General features: G+C 45.2%; 1 protein-coding gene across 2 annotated transcripts; it reads right to left on the reverse strand.

Annotated features, from left to right (window-relative positions):
* Positions 1-1023: 1023 nt before the first annotated feature.
* REST (RE1 silencing transcription factor) lies at positions 1024-23747 on the reverse strand. 2 transcript variants are annotated; one of them, XM_054029313.1, is made up of 4 exons: positions 23610-23747; positions 20796-21706; positions 13579-13662; positions 1024-6609 (listed from the first exon to the last, which is right to left on the reverse strand). In XM_054029313.1, the coding sequence occupies exons 2-4, from the start codon at positions 21694-21696 to the stop codon at positions 4916-4918; spliced, it is 2679 nt and encodes an 892-aa protein (XP_053885288.1). In that variant the 5' UTR covers positions 21697-21706; positions 23610-23747; the 3' UTR covers positions 1024-4915. The 2 variants fall into 2 exon arrangements, with proteins under 2 accessions (XP_053885288.1, XP_053885289.1); XM_054029314.1 differs by lacking the exon at positions 23610-23747 and adding an exon at positions 22702-22774.
* Positions 23748-24163: the final 416 nt, after the last annotated feature.

Genomic DNA, 24163 nt, shown 5'->3' on the forward strand with positions numbered 1-24163 from the left:
CTCAGAAATGAAAAAAAAAATGCCATATAGCAGGATAAAGCCAAGTGTGTAATTTGCAAACTACCTCTATCAAATCATGTTTCTCCTCACTTTTGTAATAACAGCAGTCGAGTGATGATGTATTTAGAATCTGGAGGATGTTCCCTACCAAGTTATAGACAACTGCAAAGATAAGTCAGTCTAAGCCCCCTTGGCTGTGCCCCTTTAAATTGTTAATATTTTTAAACTAGTTTCAGAAGCAAGTTCTTCATAGTCTTAAAGGTGCCACCGGACCCTCTGTTGCTTTTTACAGATCCAGACTAACATGGCTACCCCTCTGATCATAGGGCAGTGGTTCTCAACCTTGCAGCCCAATTAGCACACAGCTGCAGCCCATGTGACATCCTCAGGGCCATAAAGGTAGTATATATATTATCTGGATGTGGCCCACATAACACAGACAGCTGCATATGTGGCCCAGAATGGTAAATAGGTTGACAACCACTGATTTAGGGGCAGTCATGGTCCTAGCGAACAGCCTGCGTAAGCAGGCTTCTGTGTTGGAGTTTTCTGAGGGCTTGAGGAGGGCATCCCTCAGACTGCAGCTCCAGATAGCAGTGGTTCTGTCTGTGGTGCTGTTCCCTTGTACCCCCTCTGCATGGAGAAAGGGAAAAAGGCTGGTGGAGCCAATCAATTGCATAACCATCATCCCTGTCTCCAGAAAAACCTGAAGAGCTGTGTAGCTCGAAAGCTTGTCTCTTTCACCAACAGAAGTTGGTCCAATAAAAGATATTACCTACCCATCTTGCCTCTCCAGAAAAACCTATACACTAGTGCATAAGGAGCCCGTATCCTGCCCTCACAACAGAACCACACGGTTTTACTGCAGTGGGGGCCCTCCTTGGCCACAGGGAGCCCATTGGCCCCATATAATGAAGCTGGTTTCCATATGAATGTTGCTAACTAATACTAGGGGTTATTTACAGACCGTTTTCATAGACAGCGAGATTGTTTACTAGCCGTTAATAAAAGGTAAATAAGCCACAAGTTTAATAAAGTTTATTTAATCATGACTATGCTTAGGAAAATACACTCATAAAGGTTAATATAATGCAATTTAGTTTAACTTTACACTACATTTTGGACAAAAGACTTGTACATAGTTTAGGTAAAATAGGACTTGTGATCTGGTTTGTCTTACATCTATTACAAATGTATAAAAGGTTGTCATGCACTACAGTAGATAAACAGCATGAGAAAAATTACCTTTGGTTTAATTCAGAAAATAATACAAGTATTGCACTGTAAAAGCTTCAAATGTGGTGCAACAAAACATTATAAAAATGTTTCAATGCCAGCTTACAAAAGTTCGTTAGCTAGTGTAATTTTAGAAAAAAGCATATGTACATGTGAAACAATTCCATTAGCTACCTGGATTCAGTTAATATTGTATGTAAATCAGGTATCTACACCACCAAGCTTCAAGAGATGTCTTGAATTTGGTTTAACACTTATCAGCTACATTATTACTCTGTTGAAATCAACAACGTTATCGGATGCTAACTGACCTGTCAGTTCAAAGGATATACAGTTCCAGCCTAGTTTATCAAAATTCAGAAATAGCAACTATGTTACCATGGATTACGAGTTCCTGGTTATCCACTTTTTAGATCATTTCTTGTGATGGTCACTTTTTGAGTGTACATTTCCATATATGTGAAAGCCCCAAACACCATGTTACTCAGTATGGGATTGGAAGTGTAGGATAGCATTACACGGAAGCCTGCAGTAATCCCTCCAGCCACATCTTAAGGTTTTGATGCCCAGAGAAGCCCTATGAGAGGGAAGAAGTACTGGCAACAAAGTATACAAAATAATTTAACGTTCTTGGAAAAGAAACACAATGTGGTACATATGTTTAAAGAGAGAGTTGAAAAATACATATTTTAGAATACACAAGGTAGGTTAACTAAGTTTTACACCCTATTTCAAATATTCATTAGCAACGTCTAAGCATATTGTTAGAGATGAGTGACATATTACATCTTTTGCTGCTTTACCTTAGTGTACTTCCAAATTCCTATCTTTAGCTCTATTAAAAGCAAATCAGAAAAATGGAAATTCCAACATGGTTTCATTCTCATATCTAAAGTATTTCAAGGCAAAAAGATCACATCTCTGGTATATTTTTAAGTAGGAAGAATCCACATTTTATTTTTGTTCATACTTAACACATTAATTTTCACTTTCAAATCTTGTGATAAGGAATATTGCCTAATATAGGCATTATTCTTTTCATGGAGTCCCTGTGAGCATAAAGTAAAAAGTATTCAGCTCGGCCCTTTTCCCAGCAGTCTACAGTATTTACTTGGAGAAACGTAAGTCTGCTTTTATTTAATGGCAAGTTGTTTAAATTTAATTCATGTCACTGCCATATTTTAACTTCCAGCTCAAAAACCAGGCTTGTCCAAAAACTTTATCTGAATATAATTAAAGTTCTTGAAATCTCTTGCAAGATGGTAATTGCTCTTTTAAAAAATATGAAGGTATCCATAAAACCTCTACACGTCACTGGAATTCCCAGCCTCTTTTCAAATCTCTTACACAAGATGGTAACATTTTATATATAAAAAGATAACACACTATTAACAAGAAAGCTATAGCTAAGACTATCACAACTGGTTGTTTAGGAAGACAATTCAACTAGGTTTATTTTCTTAATGTTTTAACATAAATATAGTTGCAACTTGATCTTCAGTTGACAATGATTGTCACAGCCAAGGTAAGCACTGAATACTATCTAATCACACACAAACTCTCTATACATTATACAATTTATTTCTGTCTTCAGGGATCTCCCCCGCCCACAAATCTTTGGCCGTCCACTACCAATCTCCCCCATAAGCAGAAGCAGTGTACTGTCTTTGTTCTCTATTCATTCAAGTTATATTTATGCACAAAGATGTGCAGTTTCCAGAACTAGTTATGTCTCTAGACAAAACAAGCAGTAATCAGAATAAATACGAACTCCGCTGTCCCCTGGGGGGAAGGGGGGGGGGAAGAATAGTAGGAGTTTATTTTTCATTCTTGACAGAATTCATATTTAGAGGACTTGTCACAAAATGCCTTGGCGGATGAGCTCACCCACTGGGGGCTCTATTCAGCTGACATTTGCATCCACAACTACTGCACCACAGAGGTCTAGCAAGCATTCAGGGCTAAAAAGCCAGGGAAGCTGCGCCCTATCCAAGAGACATAAATGTGGATTCCCCTGCTGCAGAGATGGGTTTTTTTGCCTATTTGTTTTTGCAACTGGTTGGCACACAACTAGCACACATGCAGCCTTCCTAGCACTTGCATGCCTCAGAAGATCATCTGTGTTTTGTTCTGGATGGAGCCCTGTATTCAAATATTACTTCTATGTCTTTCCTCGCATATCAGCATGAGTTTATAATATGGCCACCAATTTATTTATTTATGTCACCTTTAATAGATCAAGGCTATTTTGTTTAATTGTTGAATTAAATCTTGAATGAATAAAGAACAGAAAAGTCTACATCTTTCCTAATTCCAGGTTTGTTGCTTACCAGTCTTTTTTTGGTGCATGGGATTTTGGATTTGGATGATCTACACTTACATCAGTGCTACAATTAGTTTTAATCCTGTAGATTGGGAGTTGCCCACATTGAAATGGAGAAGAAAAAAAGAAAACAAGGTTTATAGAAATATGCAGTCTGTTTCCCTCTAGAATGAATATCCCGCTTTATGGTGAACCGAAGTTATAAATTAATTAAAATGAATACACTATAACTATTACAAATATCAGAAGTAATATTTTCATGACAAAATACAATGAAAATGCCATGAATACGGTTATTCAAAATGTTTTGAACCTGCATCAACATCCTTTGCCCAAAAAAAATACAATTTTAAAGCTACTTAAAAAATATAACCAAACACTCCATAATTTTACCAAATTCATGCACAACCAATAATACCCCACGAAAACAAGAAAAGCTGTAGCAAAGAGTAGCAAAGAAAACTGGCCCATGGTAAGCAACAAATCTGAAAGTTTCAAAATAAAGAAAAAATTACATGAACAAAACCAAACATGCATATATAGTGTACATATTCGGCACAAATGCTATTCCTAAAGGATTAAACTGCATAGGTAAAAATCAAAAATATAATGTGCAATATTTTAAGCCCTTAAAGCACAACCAAAAGTAAAGAATAAAAAAACATAACACTTGCTCCCCTCATAACTATGCCAATTACAACTACAGTTTCAATTAATATATTTACCAAGATACAGGTTCTGCAATCAAAAGTTGGAAATACTACTTTCAAATTTTGGCTTACTGCTCATGATTAGGGGATTTGAAATGTATATTCAAAATTACAATTATCCTCAAATGATTATGTTTATCTCTAGACAAATTTGATTTGTTTTACAAAGTGCTCTTTTTATGAACCAGAAGCCATCTTCCTTGTATAAAAATCAATTAGTAGTTGATACGAAGATATGTTAAGATAATCAAACTAAAACGTAATTTGAGAAAAACTGACTACTAAGAACAAAAAGGTTCTGATGGTTCAAAATACATCTGAATTATGCAGGTGTAGCTATAGTCTGTTTACTAAAACTCAATTTATAAAATAATTTGTGCATAAACGAACAGACTAGAGGCTTATGCTGATATAATAGGAAACAGCCTCACATACCCTACATACGTGCCTTCCTTAATCAAGAGATACAACAATTAATGAATTCAACATTACTCAAAACATTGGCAAAAGTATTTTCAACTTAAAAAAAATTAAACTAGACACTAATTAAAGCAAACCATGCTTTAAAAAGACTACAGCAACTGTACATAAACTGTGTAAGATCTTACATACAAAAGGAAAAACTTGCCATCAAACTGAAATTTGGTTATTCCTGCCCCTTTGTTGCCTTCTCAAGATAATACACGTTCACTAAGTGGCGATTGAGGTGCTTACTGTATTCGCCTTCTTTTTTAAATGAGCGGTCACAAAAAATACACACATAGTTCTCCTTTGCAACCTTGGCTTCTGCAGCTTCCTGTGATGCTTTGTTACTTGTTTCCTCTGGCACAGACCGAGCACCATTTAACCCGGAATCATCACTTCCTTCTGACATGTTGTCACTTATATCACTGCCATCATGACTGTGGATGCCTTCGTCCTCGTCAATTTCCTGAGATTCATTCACGGCCATGTTATCTGCAGATGACAAAGCCAGAGCTTCTTTAGGGTCTTGCTCACATTTTTCTGGTGATTGTGGTGGTGGTGGTGCTGGTTCTTCAGCTGGCAAGTCTGTTTTAGACAGATCTACTGGATCTGGATTAGTCACAGTTTCTGTCTCACAAGTTTTCACCAGCTCCAGCTGATGCGCCAAATCTGGTAATGCATCCTTTGGCACATCTAGGTTTTGTTGAGAGGACGATGTGCTAGGAGACTCCTCAGAGCAAGTGGCCTGCTCTTTATCTGGCTGTTCTTCAACTTCTTTCTGATAAACAGTTTCGTTATTCTCCTCCTCTAAAGTGAGCATTTCTTGGTCTTTTACCTCCGGCTCTACATTTTCATCCCGAAGCTGTGGGGGAAGTTGTCCCTGGTCCTGCACACATTCTCCATCAATAGTCTGACTTTCCCCATCAGGAATCTGGCTGTCAGTGTTCACTAACTGTGGACTAACAACAGGGTCTGGCTCCTTCTGCTCGTCATTCCCATCGCTGTCAGACTTCCCCTTTTTGTCCTGTTCTGGGAGAGGAGACTTTTCGGGGATTACCTCACCTTGGATCTTTTCCTGATCAAGTTTATTGCTTTTCTTACTATGCTTATTCTTCAAAGCTTTCTTCTTTCTGTTTTTCTTAAGGCAAGAGTTCAGTTTTTTAGGCACCTCCAATTTGACTTCACTCTTTTGAGCTTCCTGACAGTTTCTGGATTTATTTTCCACTTTCTTTTTCTTTTTTGCTATTGTTTGTGTGTCATTTTCAGGATCTTGCTTAGAGGAAACTAATGCAGCCTCTGCTTTTCTTTTAGTCTTCTTTGTTTTACTGGATTTCTCTGTACTTTTGTCACTTTTAATATCTACATCTTTGTTTTCAGAAGCTGATTTACGACTCCTGGTTGTCACCTGGCCTACACAAATACTGCTGGCTGGTTTCTTTTCTTTTGATAAGCTCTCTTTTTTCTCCACTTTTACAGCTCCCTCATTTTTCTTTTCAGATGAATCTCCTTTCATTTGCTCTTTCTCCATCTTGTCATTCACGCTTTCAGAAAAGTCAGTTTCACTCTTTTTAGTCCGTAGTTTCACTTTGGAAACATCCATTGTGATATCCGAACAATCAGGATGTCTGGATTTGATGTGATACTGCAGGTTACATTTCTTGGATGCAGCGTAATCACAGACAGGACAAAGGAACTGGCGTGGGTTGACATGGAGCTCTACATGCTTTTTGAAGTTACTTCGGTCAGCTGTTTTGTAGTCACAGTGTGGGCAAGTCAGAGGTTTGGGCCCATTGTGAACCTGCCTTGCATGACGAGTTACTTCATGCTGGTTTGAGGCCACATAGCTGCACTGATCACATTTAAATGGCTTCTCACCTGAGGAATGAGTGAGGAATTATGATTAATAAACACAGAAGAAACAATTACTCAACATTTTATAGGTGCATACATGAATTTTTTTAAATTGTTCATGCTCCTTTGTTAAAAGTATGTCAACTTAAGAAATCCAAAATCATAATTTTATAGTCACAAACACGTTCACAAAGACACCAATAACAACAAAAAGAAAAGAGAAGGAAAAACAAAACAACCAAACAAGCAGTAACTACATCACACTCTGTTTATGAATACATACCAGAATAGATCATTCTATAGTAATATTAGCAAATGGAATCCATACCCAACTGGTCCATTGAATGCATTGTAGAAAAATGGAAATTAACAGGTGATGAATAATCAATCGTCTTACACAAATATTTCCAAAAAAGTCCAACTTTACAAATGTTTAATATACTTTCTATTTGCACTGAAAATGAAATGGATGAAAATTGATTCTTACACATGGCAAGCAAAGCAATAAAGCACATTTTAAAAATAGTTTTTGGAAAAAATGTACCCCATTCAGATGATCATTACCCCTATTAATACAATTCTCTGAATTTTTACTTTAAATATTAAAATATTACTTTGTATTAAATATAATGTGCAAATCCTATTTGGTTTAACATTTGCATGTTAGTTTTAAAAACTGAAGACCAATTCCATTCAGCACATCTCTCTCATATCATTGCTCAAGTCCTAGGGCATCTGCATTTTTGCAAGGGTGTTACAAAACATACTATCTATTGAATGAGTTTACTGCAGAACTACTTTGGCTTATTTCACATAAATGCAAATGTGCAAAAATATTTTTTTACTGTAACAAGACAAGTTCAACAGTTTTGAAAAATTTGCCAAAAAAAAATAAAAATAAAAAAAATCACTAATAATAAGGTAAGCTGCCATCCAGTCCGAGTGTCTTGTTATTTAATCGAGCAGTTTGCCCTAGCACCTCCTCTTTAGACTCCTTAACCCCTGGCAGTACCTCTTTTTATTAACTGACAAAATGTAGGTCTCTCTCAAAGATCTTCTATGTTGAGAATGCAAAGAAATCATTTAGCTTCTTTAATGTCCTAATTCTCCTTAATTGTTCCATTTATCTCTAGTAATCCAGCAGACCCATGGCGTTCTTCAGGGTACGTCTATACTGCAATTAAAAACCAAATCAAAATTTAAAAAGCTGGCCTGTGTCACCTGACTTGGGCTTGTGGGACTCAGGCCTCGAGGCTGTTTAATTGCAATACAGACATTCAGGCTTGGGCTGAAGTCCAGGCTCTAGGACCCCACGAGGTGGGAAGGGTCCCAGATCTCAGACTCCAGCCTGAGCCCGAACTGCAATTAAACAGCCCCTTAGCCCGAGCCCGTCAGCCACATGGGCCAGCAGTGAGCGTTTAACTGCAGTCAGAGGCCTCCTGCTTCTGATATACTTCAACAATGTTCTTATTTGTTTTTGTGTCTTTGGCTATTTGTTTTTCAAATGCCCATTTAGCCCTCTAATTTCCATCTGAAATGTAACTTGTCCTCATTTCACTCTATTGGCTTCACCTGGGCTACATTTCAGTTTTCTGAAGGGTATCTGTCTGGCTTTAATAACTTCTGGTCCTTTGCTATTTAATCACTCGGGAGTTTTGTTTGGTCTTTTGCTTTCCCCTTTCCTTGTTTGTTTAGGGCGCTGCATGTTTTCTGTGTCACTGTAAGGATATAATTAAGTTGTCTCCGTTGCTGAGTCTAAGGATTTTAATTTCCTCACTTCTGACTTTAGAATCTTTTTAATATTGTTTATATCACAATAGCACCTTAGAATATCAAGCATAGACCAGAGCTGTGCTGATTTTGTTTGTTTGTTCCTCTTTCTTTTTCTTTTAGTCCCCACTTTAATCCTCCTTTCACAAGTTTAACATCCAGTCCTAGTGTTTGGTATGGGACAATCCCTTCCTTGAGGAGCCTGAACTTAATTACACAATTATCACCAACAGTTAGTGGATCAACTATATTTTACTCTGTGTTACTCAGGACTAGGTAAAGACTCTTCCTTTGTGTGCTCTAGAATTATCTGTTCCAACTGCTTAAGGTGCTCAGAAATTGCTTCTTTAAACCATGTCAATACAAGAAAAGTATTAACAGGAGTGTTGAATTTAAGACACATTGCCCTGTTCCACTCGGCACTGGTGAGGCCTCAGCTGAAGTACCATAACCAATTCGGGGGTCACACTTCAGGAACGATGGGGACAAACTGCAGAGTCCAGAGGAGAGCAACAAAAATGATAAACAGTTTAGAAAACCTGACCTATGAGAAAAGGTTTTAAAAAATGGGCATGTTTAGTCTTGAGAAAAGACGACTAAGAGGGGAATCTGGTAACGGTCTTCAAATATATTCAGAGCTGTTATAAAGAGGACGGTGTCCTCCATGCCCACTGAAGGTAAGAAAAGAAGTAATGCGCTTAATCAGCAGCAAGGGAGATTCAGGTTAGATATTAGGAAAAACTTTCTAACCATAAGTATATTTAAACTCTGGAACAGGCTTCCAAGGGAGGTTATAGAATCCCAGTCATTGGAGGTTTTTAAGAACAGGTTGGACAAATACCCGGGCTAGGGTTACTTGGTCCTGCTTCATTGAGCAGGGGGCTGGACTAGATGACCTACCAAGGTCCTTTCCAGCCCTACATTTCTAGGATTCTATGACATACAACCACTTATATGAAAATAGTTGCATATGCTATTGCTGCTTTATTAGATTTAGTTGTCTCTATCAGCTCTTTCAACATTGCACACACAGTATTTTGTTCCTGGTCTGGAGGCCGGTAACATAATCTGACTACTACATTTATATTCTTCTGATTTAGGATTTGGATCTTGCCCTCATTACCCAGGCAAGAGTCACAATTAAGGCAATAGGGATAGTGTAGGCTGAAGTTCACATGGAGGTTTTCCTAGACTTGTGCTTGTGGCTATCACCTCAATACAATAGTAAATGCTGCCATTTCACAAAACCAGATTTGTGAAAGAGACCAAACACAATTATAATAGGTTACTGAGAACACAAACATGACTTTACCAACAGTGAAATAAATGACAGTGACAATTACCACCTTGGCCTTAAATCCTAGGGAATATGACTGCGTAAACATTTTCTGCAATTTTTTTTGTGATACTGTGCATAAAAGTTAAACAAGACATTTTCTTACAGTAAGTGGACATAACCATGACAAATTTCTTTTAATTACCAAGCATAAATTAACTATTCTCTCAGAATTGCTGAAACAGATATATATTAGGTATCACAGGCTAGATCAGGGGTCTCAAACTCAAATGACCATGAGGGCCACATGAGGACTAGTGCACTGAACCGAGGGCCACATCACTGACACCCCCCCCTCGCTGCCTCTGGCCCCGCCCCCACCCCTTCCATTAGGCCCTGCCCCACCTCTTCCCACCCCTTGCCTGCCCCATTCCAACCCCTTCCCTGAAGTCCCCACCCCAATGCTGTCCCCAGGGGGGTGCAGAAAGGGTGCAGGGTGCAGCAGGGGCTCAGGGCAGGGAGTTGGTGGGTGGGGTGCAAGAGAGTGAGGGGTGCAGCAGGTAGCTCCGGGCAAGAAGTGCAGGAGGGATGCAGCAGGGGGCTCAGGGCAAGGGGTTGGGGTGCAGGAGGGGTGTGGGATGTGGCAGGGGGCTCAGGGCAGGGGGTTAAGGTGCAGGTGGTGTGCAGGGTGCGGCAGGGGGCTCAGGGCAAGGGGTTGGGGTGCAGGAGGGGTGTGGGATGCGGCAGGGGGCTCAGGGCAGGGGGTTAAGGTGCAGGTGGTGTGCAGGGTGCGGCAGGGGGCTCAGGGCAGGGGGTTAAGGTGCAGGTGGTGTGCAGGGTGCGGCAGGGGGCTCAGGGCAAGGGGTTGGGGTGCAGGAGGGGTGCGGGATGCGGCAGGGGGCTCAGGGCAGGGGGTTGGGGTGCAGGAGGGGTGTGGGATGTGGCAGGGGCCTCAGGGCAGGGGGTTAAGGTGCAGGTGGTGTGCAGGGTGCGGCAGGGGGCTCAGGGCAAGGGGTTGGGGTGCAGGAGGGGTGCGGGATGCGGCAGGGGGCTCAGGACAGGGGGGTTGGGGTGCAGGAGGGGTGTGGGATGTGGCAGGGGCCTCAGGGCAGGGGGTTAAGGTGCAGGTGGTGTGCAGGGTGCGGCAGGGGGCTAAGGGCAGGGAGTGCAGGAGGGGTGTGGGATGTGGCAGGTGGCTCAGGGCAGGGAGTGCAGGAGGGGTGTGGGATGTGGCAGGGGGCTCAGGGCAGGGAGTTGGGGTGCAGGGTGCGGCAGGTGGCTCAGGGCAGGGAGTGCAGGAGGGGTGTGGGATGTGGCAGGGGGCTCAGGGCAGGGAGTTGGGGTGCAGGGTGCGGCAGGTGGCTCAGGGCAGGGAGTGCAGGAGGGGTGTGGGATGTGGCAGGGGCTCAGGGCAGGGGGTTAAGGTGCAGGTGGTGTGCAGGGTGCGGCAGGGGGCTCAGGGCAGGGAGTTGGGGTGCAGAAGGGGTTCAGGGTGCGAGCTCCAGCCCAGCACCGCTTACCTAGAGCGGCTCTGGGGTGGCAGCGGCGCGCAGCGGGGCCAGGGCAGGCTCCCTGCCTGCCTTGGCCCTGGCTCCATGCTGCTCCGTTCCATGAAGCAGCTGGAACCGTGTCCCTGCAGCCCCTGGGGGAGAAGAGGGGGCTCAGGGTTCCGTGCCTGCGCTGCTCTTGCCACTCCTCTAGGTACCTCCCACGAAGCTCCCATTGGCCGCGGTTCCCTGTTCCCAGCCAATAGGAGCTGCGGGGGGCGGTGCCTGGAAGGAGGCAATGCAGCAGCCCTCTGCCTCCTTCCTCCTCCCCGCCGGCCTGAAGGGGCGTGCTGCCAGCTGCTTCAGAGAGCGGCGCGGGGCCCGCTGCGCCACAGGGGGCAATCCCGCGGGTAGGCAGAGGGGCGGGGAGTTTGGTGGGCCAACGCAAGAGCCTCGCGGGACTAGATCCTCACCTGGCTTTAACTGAGCTCTGACAATTCACACAAGCTGCGGATCTGTTCCCACAAACTTCATCCTATTGCTCCTGAACCTATCTCATATCTTGAAAAGTACAAAGGAATGAAGGTACTCTTCCAAGCCTTGGAATGTACCCTGGATAGCAATGGGAAAATATGTATTTCTTCTGTACGACTTTTAATAGTAATACTCTGCACTTGACTTGTATAGCCCCTTTCATCTAAGGATCTCAACCACTTTTCAAATGAAGGAAGCATGACATCATCACTTTTACGCTCGCTATCTTTAAGTAAACCAATAATGGTGGTAGGCAGCAGTGCAGAGTCTTCTTATTTTCAAACAACATTAATTTACTAATGCAAAACTTATCACGGTCTTCTTTTTCCTGTCCCGGAGACAACTATTTTACCTACTTGTTCAAAACCGATCCAAATTAACCAAAGCTTCACAATCTAACCCAAAACGTTTTTTTACAGGACAAGATATTAACACTTTTTGCATGTCACTTTATACATAGTAAAGAGAGTGAAGTAAGAACTGGCAGCATTTGAGTAAAACTGCTTAATTTGACAATCTAATTCTAATGGTCCATCCCAAGTAGGAAACCCCTAGGATACCAGATCTCCTGTTCTTTAGTCAACAGTGCCTGTCTGAATTGCACAAGATTAAAAATGTCCTTTTAAAAAGCTAGATCGTTTTCATTATGATCATTTAAGCTCGGACAACACTAAACTAGGGTGACCAGATCACCCAAGACAAATATCGGGACGCGGGGGTGGGGGGTGGGTGTGTGATGTGGGGGGGGCGTGGCGGGGGGCGGGGCCAAAAAAAAAAAAACCTTCCTCCGCAAGCGCTGGAGGGAGGCCCGGGAGACGCAGGGGAAGCGCGGGGCCGGGGTGAGTAACTTTCCGGCCTGGTCCCTTGCAGGCAGGACTCAGTTGGGTGGTAGGGCGAGGAGGGGGCGGCCCGTGGGGCCAGGCGGCGGCTGTTCTCACCCCCGGGCAGCGGGACTCGGGAGCAGCCGCTGCTGTAGCTCCCACTGCCGCGGGGGAGGAAGCGGCCATGGCGCTCCGCGGCTGCGGCTCTGGCGCCCCTGAACCCCCCGAGCCGGGGCCTGCTGTGGGAACCCAGCAGCGCGCACGCTGTGCCCAGCCCCTGGCCAGTCATGTCTGGGCTGCTGCCCAGCTGGTGCTATCCCGCGGCAGCCCCGGAGTGGGGCAGCGGGCCCCAGCCCCCCCGTCCCGCTCGGGTCCCGCAGGGGAACGAACGGGGCTGGGCGGCCGATGCCTCCGCCCCGGGGCCGCCGCGAGATAGCACCAGCTGGGCAGCAGCCCAGACGCGACCGGCCAGGGGCTGGGCCCAGCGTACGCGCTGCTGGGTCCCTGCAGCAGGTCCCGGCTCGGGGGGTTCGGGGGCGCCGCAGCCGCGGAGCGCCATGGCCGCTTCTTCCCCCGCGGCAGTGGGAGCTGCAGCAGCGGCTGCTCCGGTGTCCTGCTGCCCGGGGGGACAACAACAGCCGCCGCCTGGCCCCGCGGGCCGCCCCCCTCCTCTCCCAACCACCCAACTGAGTCCTGCTTGCTCGGGGCCAGGCCGGACTGTTACTCACCCCGGCCCCGCGCTTCCCCTGCGTCTCCCGGGCCTCCCTCCAGCGCTTGCGGAGGGAGGGGGAATGGTGAGCCCAGGGAAGAGGCGGGGATTTGGGGAGGGAGCCAATCGGGGGAGGAGGGGGCGGAGTCGGGGCGGGGGGGGGGGGTGCGAGCACTTCCGGGCTCTAGGCTCCGGGGCATTTCCTTGTTTGTCCAGTGTCCCGACCGCATGTCGGTCGGGACGCGGGACAAACAAGGAAATATCGGGACGGTCCCGATAAAATTGGGACGTCTGGTCACCCTACACTAAACAAATGTAATAAATATTTTCTATGGAATAAACCAAAAAGTCACTAGCTTATTTCTGGGTTACTGTGATTACTGCCTTTTTACCAACCTGAATGAGTTCGCATGTGCCTGGTTAAATGAGTCTTCTGAGAACTTGAATAGGGACACATAGCACATTGATAGGGACGCTCTCCTGCAAAAACAAACAGTGAGTTCAAATAAAAACGAAACATGGTAAATTCAAATAAAAGCCCCACACTGCCCGAGTGATGTAGCAATGCCAACAAAAGCCCCAGTGTAGGCACAGCTACGCTGATGGAAGAGGGTGTCTGTTGAAATAGACAACTTCATTCGGAGAGGTGGTGTTCCTGGACCGTCAGAAAAACTCCTTCTGTAGGCGTAGGCTACGTGTACACTATAGGGCTACGTAGTATAGTCTCTGTAGTGCAATCGCACTCTGGGTGTCCCCAGATAGACAAGCCAGTGCCTTGTTCATTTTTAGGTTAAGCTAAACAGACATAAAATGCATTTGCTATTCTGGATTAACTTCATTTGTAGATATACCCTAGAACAGGGGTAGGCAACCTATGGCATGGGTGCTGAAGGCGGCACGGGAGCTGATTTTCAGTGGCACTCACACTGCCTGGGTCCTGGCCACCGGTCTGGGGGGCTCTGCATTTTAATTTAATTTTAAATGAAGCTTCTTAAACATTTTAAAAACCTTATTTACTTTACATACAACAATAGTTTAGTTATATATTAAAGACTTATAGAAAGAGACCTTCTAAAAACGTTAAAATGTATGACTGGCACGCAAAACCTTAAATTAGAGTGAATAAATAAAGACTCGGCACAGCACTTCTGAAAGGTTGCCGACCCCTGTGCTAGCACAAGGAAAGCCCTTAGTGAAGACAAGGCAGTTTTAGTATTAATACGTGTTAAGCAGGTCAAGGTAAATCATAGGCTCCCAACTAGTGTTTACTTGGACCTGGAAAACACATGAAAGTTACATGCTTCCTTATCTTCACTAGGATTTTAAGAACACACTTTTTTCCTAGTGTGGACACATCCAAGGGCAGTAGGGGAGGGTCTAGGGATAGGGCTGAGATTGTTTTGGAGTTTCTGTGGCTTAGGTCAGGTCTACACTACCCGCCTGAATCGGCGGGTAGAAATCAATCTCTCGGGGATCGAACTATTGCGTCTCGTCAGGACGCAACAATCAATCCCCGAATCGACGCTTCTACTCCACCAGCGGAGGTGGGAGTAAGCACCGTCGACGGGGGAGCCGCGGAAGTCGATTTGCCACCGTCCTCACAGCAGGGTAAGTCGGCTCCGATATGTCAAATTCAGCTACGCTATTCACGTAGCTGAAATTGCATATCTTAAATCGACCCACCCCCCCCCATAGTGAGGACGTAGCCTTAGTCTACGCTACAGACTTAAGTCGGTATAGCTACATCACTCAAGGGTGTGGAAAATCCACACACCTGAGCGATGCAATTAAACTGACCAAACTCCTGGTGTCGATGGGAGGGCTTCTCGCATCGACACAGGTACCGCCTCTCAGGGAACCTCTCCTACTGGCGTAGGTAGCGTCTTCACTAAGCACTGCAGCAGTGCCACTGCAGCGCTGTATGTGTAGACAAGCCCTTTAACTAAGCTTCTTCCTCCCACCAGCCCAATTATACAATCATTGTTAATTAGATCAACACCTGAAAGAAAAATTCCTCCCTAAAACATTTTAATCCCCTTCCTAAAAAAGTTAATTCTCCCCCACTTAAAACAATGTGGGAGATGGATGCCAGACACATACAATGAAATTAAGGGAGGGGTGGGTCTACTGTTGTAAAGCGGTAGTTGTGTTTAAAAATGCCTCCTCCAAGCAGATGAGACTTTCTTTCCAATCTGAAAATTCATGAACAAAGGTCCTGGTCTGTTTTAGTTTGAGTCATTGCTTGTTACCAGTGCTTTTCATTTCATAGTCTTGATTTAATGACAAATTTAAAATTCAGAAATATTGGACTTTTAGATAACTTTAAGGGGGGTGCAGCAATTTAAATAATTGATGTAACTTACCAATTCCCTTGAGGCTGACAGGCAAATGCAGGAACACTGAAAGCCCAGGTATGGAGGTTGGGTTTTGCTGTAGTTACATGCACACCTGGGCTAGGCTATCCCCGGATGCTCAGACCCTGATGCCAATCACTGTGCAACAAAGGCATACCCTTTGTTTCTGTATAAAACAGTCAAAGGTACTATAGACTTCCACTATATTAGCAAAGTAATGGTCAACTCTCTTATGGATACACACCAAAATTTAAAAAAAACAGTAGCCTAAAAAGGTAGGCACCTACGGGTGGAATTTTCAAAAGAACCTTAAGTGACTCAGAGTTTGTCTTCACAGCTCCACAGTACTGTAGGGGTGTAAACTGCAGAGCCTTGTAATGCAGCAGTTCTCAAACTGTGGGTCAGGACCCCAAAGCCCTTGCCCAAACCCCACCACCCAGGGCTGAAGCCCATGCCCGAGGGCTTCAGCCCTGGGCGACAGGGCTCAGGTTACAAGTTCCCCGCCTGGGGCTGAAGCCCTTGGGCTTCAGCTTTAGCCTCCCAGCCTGGGGCAGCGGGGCTCAGGCAGGTTCAGGCTTCGGTCCACCCTCCTGGGATCGTGTAGTAATTTCTGTTGTCAGAGGGGGTTGCAGTGCAATGAAGTTTGAGAACCCGCGTAATGTGTTGGGCTCTGTGTGCAGACCTTGCTGGTGCACTCTATACCTGGGCTATAGGCTATAGCTCCAGTACCACTTTCACTCTGTAGTGTGGACACAAGCTAAACTACGTGCTGATAGTCCTCCAGTGCTTTCCCACAATTCCCCCCGCGTGCCCAGGACAGACACACACTCCCACAGAGCTGCTCAGCTTACCACAGCTGAACCATGGGATATGACCGCAGAAGTCCTAAGAGCACAGCACCAGAGTGGACATGGGAACTCAGGTAGGGCTTTGCCATATGGCTGCTCACTCTTGAACTAGGCTAACCCGGGTGCCCGCTCCCAAATTAACTCTGCAGTGAAGACATACACATTCACTTCAATCTGAAAACCTAATAAGAGACATAATGCCTGATGAAAGCATTTCAGCTCTCTTGATGCATAGAGGTTTAATACATGGGAAGGCAGTGGTGATTGCAAATATAGCAGTTCATTTGTGTATGAATTTTGTGTCTGAGTTTGTGGTGTTCTTACAATAAGGATGATTATCAGTCCTTGGACTCATCTTTTTCATCATACAGGAGCATTATAAGTGTGAAACTAATTAGTAGAAAAAAATCTACATGCGAAATCTGTAATTCTACTAACAATTAGGAAACTAATTTAAGAAACAACATCCACTTCAGCAATTTAAGACTATTAAATGGAAAGTAAAGAACTAGCAACATCAAAATAAAATATCTTATGTAGAAGATTTAAATATTATTGTAAAAGCTACATAAGAGGGCTTCAATTAGAGTGTTACCATAACAACAGTGAGTTTAATAAACGGGCAGCAATCTGAGACTGTAACAAATCAGAGTTTTAAACAAAAGACAAAACAGCTGTGTAGCAATCAGCATAGATTGTTTAGCCTGGCTGGCAACAAACCCAAAACTAACTACTTCTTCAATTCCCCGTCCTTCCATCTCACACGCATACCCCTCATTTCCAATCAAACAGATAAATCTCAAACAAATCAGATCAGGGCCTTACTGACAAGCCCATTTGCAGAGGTTAAGACCTAGTGAAGGAAGCAACTACTTAGGCTGGCTGTTTCATGAGGCCCTGTAAATACAAAGTTCAGTTTTAACCAGTAATAAGGACACTTCTAAGTAAAGAACCAGATGTACAGACTGCCACAGTTACTCAAAAAAACAAAAGAAACCTTTCTTCTACTTGTTTTATTTGATTTTTTTTAAATAACTTCCCTATTTAATTTCTTGGTGAACTAGTGGCAAACATTTGTCAGTACAAAACATTTAATGAAATCATAAATCCAAACGCTGGCAAACAAGCCCTTGTACCACAACATGAAAAATGATCAAGGCTCATTTCTTCTTTTGATTATTTATTCCTCTCTGAAACATTATAACTGCCGTTACTGTGTAGTACTGCCCACCCCAAATGCAGTGATCAACTAAACGCTGTCTTGAAAGGCTCTTGCTTTTGGGTTAGACCCTATAAAATGCTGAGCACCCTTATCTCAATGAGAGCTTTTGAGAGTTTATCAGAGTGATAAACTGACTCGGCTGACTGCAGCATCCAAACAAAAGTGGGGAAACTTTAAAGAGTCATCGGTAACCAGAAATCAAAACAATTTTTACAAATGAATTGAAAGTAGTTTCAGGGAATTCCACTTGATCTATAGCCCCATTGCCTCTTTTAGTGATTTTACAATCGTATTTTCTAAAAAAAAAAAGTTTTCCCTCTCCTAATGATCTTTGAAAGATCCACACCAACAAAAGCAAAAACTGACTAACTACAGGGAAAATGGTGAAGCTGACCATACACAAAGTGCTGTCAAATGCACAAAATAAACTGGAAGACAGGAACATATTGTTTTTTTCCTAATCTCTTTCAGTTACAACCATCTTAGGTATGCAGTAGTGTTGTAGCCATGTTGGTCCCAGGATATTAGAGAGACAAGGTGTGGGAGGTAATATATTTTATTGGACCAACTTCTGTTGGTGAGAGAGCATGAAAGCTTGTCTCTCTCACTAACAGAAGTTGGTCCAATAAAAGAAATTAGTACGTCACCCACACTGTCTCTCTAATGATCTTAGGTGTGATTTTAAAAAGAGTAATTAAAGTATTTTCAGAAAGAAGTGTGATTTTTTTTTTAAGCTGCTGATGTCCTCTAAACAAGATACTTCTATTTGGCAGATATGAGTACATTTTAACATAGATAAGAAACTAAGGGCACAGACTAATGCAGGCTGGCACTGTACAAGCTTCTCCATGTAGCTTCACCACTGTACCTCAGTCTTTACCTGCAAATCTCATGACTCCAGTCATGGACTTCTAAACAGAGATTTCAAACTGTGAAGAACTGTGTAGGAGATTAAGATGAAGCCACTAAAACCATTTTACTCGGGTCAGAAACACAAGGAGAAATTCTCTATGCACTTTGCTCAGCCAGCACAGCCCGCGCAGTAGGAAAAAGGAGGGGGGCCAGCCCAGGCCAACTGGAAGAGGTGATGATTGAGTCTCTCTCCCTGAGGTAACCTCCACTGGCTGGAATTTAAAGCTGCCCCCAGGAGGAGTGACCACACTGCCAACTAACCCAGCCACATGTGAATCCCCCTCTGTGCCACAGGAGCAGAGAAAGAATTTTATCCCCGGAGTTAATCTGACAAACACCAATTGTGATTAAACATAACGCTGGTGGCACTGGCAGCCATTTTGCTAAAAAGTAATAGCACTTGTGACACTGACAGCACAGGAGCCCTATGTAAGAGATTTGAAAAATGGTTGCTCATGCTTAAGAATATCTTGTTAAAATAGCAAAATATTTAGACCAAGTTCTGTCCTGCCCTACACCTGGAGCCACTTCACAGAAATTCCTGGGACCGCACTCAGTGCAAGGCAAAATGAGGCCCTAATTTTTTTCTTCAGTAGCAGATTGGAAACGGGTTCAAAATCTCCCACATGGGACTCCTGCGTGCTAACAAATGGTGTACCTATTTCTCTTGGATACTGCAGTGATGGGGACTGTAGAAACTTCTGAGCCCCAGATACAGTAACTAAGGGGTCGCACACGTCATAGCTTCAGTAGGCCCAGCTCTTTGTACATACCAGGGACTCCTGGCAGCCCTCTATTCCCCCACAAGCTCCCTGTGGGCCACCCTTCCATCTATGTTAGGGACTCTCTGCAACCCACTTACTCCCTGCCTGATACCATAGCTCTGTGTCCCCCCCCATACCATACCATTCTTGCACCCCATCAGGGGTTTTGTGTGACGCCCCTATTCCCCACCCCCAACCCAGGATTCTATGTACACCCCTGTTCCATCCATACCAGCATTCCCCACCTGTCCCTGCCACGGCTCTGTGTGCCTTCCCCCGCATTATTACTTCTCTTCTTTCTGTCTGGAAGGTAAGGAAATCAGGGTGTCAACATGTTGAAATCTATTGGGAGAATGGGCAGAGAAATGAAATCGGGGTATTGTTATGTCACAAGGTGTCAACTCAGGGGTTCTCAAACTGGGGGTCATGACCCCTCAGAGGGTCACGAGGTTATTACATGGGGAGTCGCAAGCTGTCAGCCTCCACCCCAAACACCACTTCACCTCCAGCATTTATAATAGTGTTAAATATTTTAAAAAGTGTTTTTAATTTATAATGGGGGTTATACTCAGAGGCTTGCTGTGTGAAAGGGGCCACCACAACAAAAGTTTGAGAACCAGTGTTAACTGGTATTAACCAGTATCTTGAGCTATACACAATTGCAGGGGTGCCTGAAGCTGTGGCACCACTAGACAGGACAGCAGGTCTTCTGTGTGTCCCCAATTTTACCCCGATGGTTTTCCAATTTTCCCCCAAATCAATAGGATTCTGCCCATTGATTCTGAGAACACTCCTTGAAATACTGGAATTAATTGGATATGGGGTTCAAAAGTTACCACATTATATCCAAACAGAGAAATGCCATCAAGTTGAGTGGAAAGTCGCACAAGCTTGGCCAATTAAGATTCACGTAGTTATAGTGGATTCTGCTCTTAACCTCTCAGCAGGGTTGGTAGTTGCTCAAGGTTTGGGGGTAGGGGAGTTTCATTTCTGTGTGTGTATGTGAATTCCTTGTTTTCTATTATTGAAATTTAATGTGAAAATGATCAAGTTTTGACTGAGTCACACAGGCCCTTTGAAAACTTTACCCTTAGTCTGATGTCAATTTTGTTGTTGTTTTTTAACGCAGCTGGCCTGAACTTTGCAGGTCCAGAAATTCTAAAGGTAATGAACCACTTTTAAATATCTATTCATGTTCTGTTCAGGATAATGTGGTTTTTAGACTGCTGGGCTGAGCAAAATGGATACAATACTCTTAATCTCCCCTTGGACCCATGACACTCAATGTGTTTTCCCAATCCTTCAGGACTACAAAGTGCAGTTCATATCAAGTATAGGCATCCATGTAGTTGGAAGCTAACCTGGTAATATTATAGGACTACAACACTCAAACAGAGAGCCTTATCAGGGTGGAGCAAATCTTGCAAATACAAGAATCTCACTTTTATATACTTAGTATAGTTCCCCCCCATCACCAATATTATTCCTACTCAAATACAGATGAAAGACTTACCTGTATGAGTTCGAATATGTTGAATATAATTGTTCTTCCTATCTGAAAAATAGGAGCACTGGGAGCATGTGTACACCTTCCTAGGAAAATGATTTCTTAGATGTTTCTTCCAATGATATTCACTGACTGTAGTATAAGTGCATATGGTGCACTTGTAGACTCTCTCATTTTCTCCTGCTTTGTTGTGGTGTTTCAAGTGAGCCAGATAGTGATCATATCTGTTAGTGTTATAGCCACAACGATCACAACGAATAGGCCCCTTAGAGAAATCTGCCTCTTCTGTGGTGCAAGAATCAGATTCTTTTACCTGGACTTGCTTCTCTGCATTTTCTTCTACAATGAATTTTTTGGCACTGTGAACCCTAATGTGATGCACAAACTCTTCCTCGCACTCTGCCTCATACTGGCATGGTTTGCAACGAAATGGCTTGCTCTTCAAGCTTTTAGATTTGTCCTCCACACTCTCAGGAGTATCTGGTGCTTCCAATGGGAGGTCCTTGTCCAGATTGCAAGTCTCAGGAGTAGGGCAAACAGCTGGACCCTGGGTTTCCACTCTAGGAATTTCAAGAGTCCCTAATTCCATGTTTTCAGGTTCATCGGGGTCACTGTCCACTCCCTGTGTATCTTCCATATCCTCTCCATCACTGTCTGAAAAGTTGCTGTCACCTACAGTTGTCAATTCAGCCATTTGCCTCTCTTCTCCAACCAGGTAATCACAGCAGCTGCCATTAACTTCTCCTGTCAAGGCCACATTTGCCAACATAATAAGCTGAGGGGCTGCTAGCTCAGCTTTGGAAAGGTCATGCAAATCATACATGTCGTTAGACAATGCCATACTGATGTTAGCATTGCCAGCAAATAGGCTGTTCCCACCAGACTGCCCCAGCACCTGAGTTGCCATAACAGCAATTCTGTAAAAAAAATAAAAAAAATAAAAATGCACTAGTAAAAATCTAATAATTACAAATATAAAACATCCATGTTCTACTACCCAAAACTAAGAGTGTACTTCAGAAACCTATGAAAATCTATCCAAGATGGTCAATTATTATTAAATACAAGTAGGAGAATAAAAACAAAAAGATCTGGTGCGTTATCTCTTCCTTACATTAGATAAATATTTTCTTTTATGAACTGAGCAAATACTAATTTATTTTTCTTTAAAATGACTTTTACTTTTTGCTCACAAGTATGAACTCACCCTCTGAAAAATCTGCTTTAAATTTTTTCTTTATCTTTTTTAAAAAATTACTTTAACTATAATCTAAAACAAAGTATTGATTGCTCTACACTATCACCAGACACATTAGCTTTATAAAATATTACTCATTGTTGAACTAAATTTAGAATATGTCTAAAGATACATTTCTGAATCCCTTCCCCTGCCCCCTCTCATTCAAAGCTGGAAGTCACGTATTCCCATACTTTACAGGATACCCTCTTTGCAAAGAGACTCATTTTGCATCTGCTTTCACAAAAAAATCTGAAAGCTCTTTCTTTCTGAACTTTAGAAGAGTTATGTGAAGTTTGCAGAAATTGGGAGAGAGCTCTCTTTCTAGTTTTACTTGTCTTGTGAATCCAAAAGCTTTGGCGACTTAAAAGCCATGCTGTGCCTCCATTACCTACGCAGCCATGTCTTACAAAGTGGACGACTGTGATAATGGTCAATTTAATTGAATCTGGTGTAGACTCATCACAACTTCCGGATGACTAGAGCTCTTGACAAGTTAATCAGTTTTGTTAATTTCTTCAAGGCCTCTTTAATCAAAGGGGACTACAACAATTACTGTGAGAGAATGAGTGTGATTTCTGTTGGGTTACAGACCAAGAGAGGAGAATACAGAAGTTACGTTCACCATATTAAAGAGCAACGTTACTAGCACCAACTTTTCCGTATTCGGCCTACTTTGACTAAGGAATCCTGCTGGAGGGCCAACATCAAAAGCTGCATTTTTCAAAGCAACCAATGCCTTTACTTTCAGACTGTTCGAGCTCCATTTGGTTTCTCCAAGGAGCAAGTCGGGTCTGCTCAGCCGACGAGAGCAGATGCACTGTGCTCCCATTACACAGCATGTCCCCTCGCTCGCACCCCAGCCCCGGGAAGTGCAGTCGCTATCTGGAGCCCCAGATCAGCTCTCCAGAGCCCGGCGTGTCCGCCTCCGCGGGGCCAGGCCCAGCAGCGGGCCGAGCCGCCGGGCTCCGCACTCAGGGCCGGGCCGGGGGCCGCCGCTACCGGATTCCTGCGTGTGGCGGTGCCAGCCGCACCGGCGGCGGCTGCATTCCACAAATAGGCATTCGGCCATTTTCCCCGAGCCCCAACACAAAGCCGCTCCCGCCCCCCGGCCCGAGCGGACAGCCTGCCCCCCCGCCGCGTCCGGCGGCTGCTTCCCCTTCCTCGCGCGATCGCCCTGCGGGCCCCGGGCCCTGCTCCCGCCCAGCCCCGCAGGAGCGAGCCGCCCCTGCCCCCCCCGCGCCCCGGCCCAAGGTCACCGCCCGCCCCCGAGACCCGGGCCCAGCCTCGGGCAGGAAATCGCTGTCCAGCCTCCCGGGCCGCGCGGCCTGGGGCTGCCGGCGGCGCCGAGCCCCTTCCGGGGCACCCCCGCCCGCCTCGCCGGCCGCTTCAGGACCAGCGGCCCGAGCAGCTCCGCCGGGCGCAGCGCGGGAGGGGCCCCGCGCGAGGCAGGCCCCGGCCCCTTAGCCTTGGTGCTGATCCGCCGCCCCGGCCGGGCCTGGCCGCCCCCGCTGCAGATCAGCCCTGGACAGCGCCTCTGGCTCCCCGCGCCGCCGGGCCAGCCCGCTCCCCGCGGCACTCACCGGCGGGGCCGGGCCGCCGCCCGCCCGGGCTCTGCCCTGCTCCCGAGGGCTGCGGGGCCGGGCTCAGGGCGCGGGGCGGCCGCGAGTCTCCTGCGGGCGGCGGGAGGCGCCGCGCATTCCAGCACACCCCGCGCCGCAGCGCCGCCAGCGCCGCCCGGCACCGCCCCGCCCCGCCCGCCCGCCGCCGGGCCCCGCCCCGCGCCGCGCCGCCCCGGTGAGTGGGGGTGCTCGGCATCGGGGGGGCGATGGACCTGTGGGGCGGTGATGATTGACGGGAGAGCGAGGGGCTGAGAAATGGCAGGGGGGCTGAGGGGGGGCGGAGGGGGGCTGTGAGTTTGGATGTAGGATGTGGTGGAGGCGTCATGAGAGGGCTGTGGGGTGGGGCTATTGTAGGGTGACCAGACAGGGGGTGGGGTGGGGGGGGTAATAGGAGCCTAGATAAGAAAAAGACACAAAAATTGGGACTGTCCCTATAAAATCGGGGCATCTGGTCACCCTAGGCTAGTGTGAAGGGTCGGTGTCATGAGAGGCAGATGTGAAGTGGGAGTGGGGAG

The sequence above is a fragment of the Malaclemys terrapin genome, chromosome 5 (assembly GCF_027887155.1).
Source record: "Malaclemys terrapin pileata isolate rMalTer1 chromosome 5, rMalTer1.hap1, whole genome shotgun sequence".
NCBI lineage: Eukaryota > Metazoa > Chordata > Testudines > Emydidae > Malaclemys > Malaclemys terrapin.

Excerpts from the sequence above, each read along its gene's own strand:
- REST (XM_054029313.1), bottom strand. The coding sequence starts at position 21,696 with ATGGCAACTCAGGTGCTGGGGCAGTCTGGTGGGAACAGCCTATTTGCT. Across the intron at positions 13,663-20,795 it reads ACATATTCGAACTCATACAG|GAGAGCGTCCCTATCAATGT; the intron begins GTAAGTCTTTCA and ends TTGTTTTTGCAG. Across the intron at positions 6,610-13,578 it reads GCACATGCGAACTCATTCAG|GTGAGAAGCCATTTAAATGT; the intron begins GTTGGTAAAAAG and ends CTCATTCCTCAG.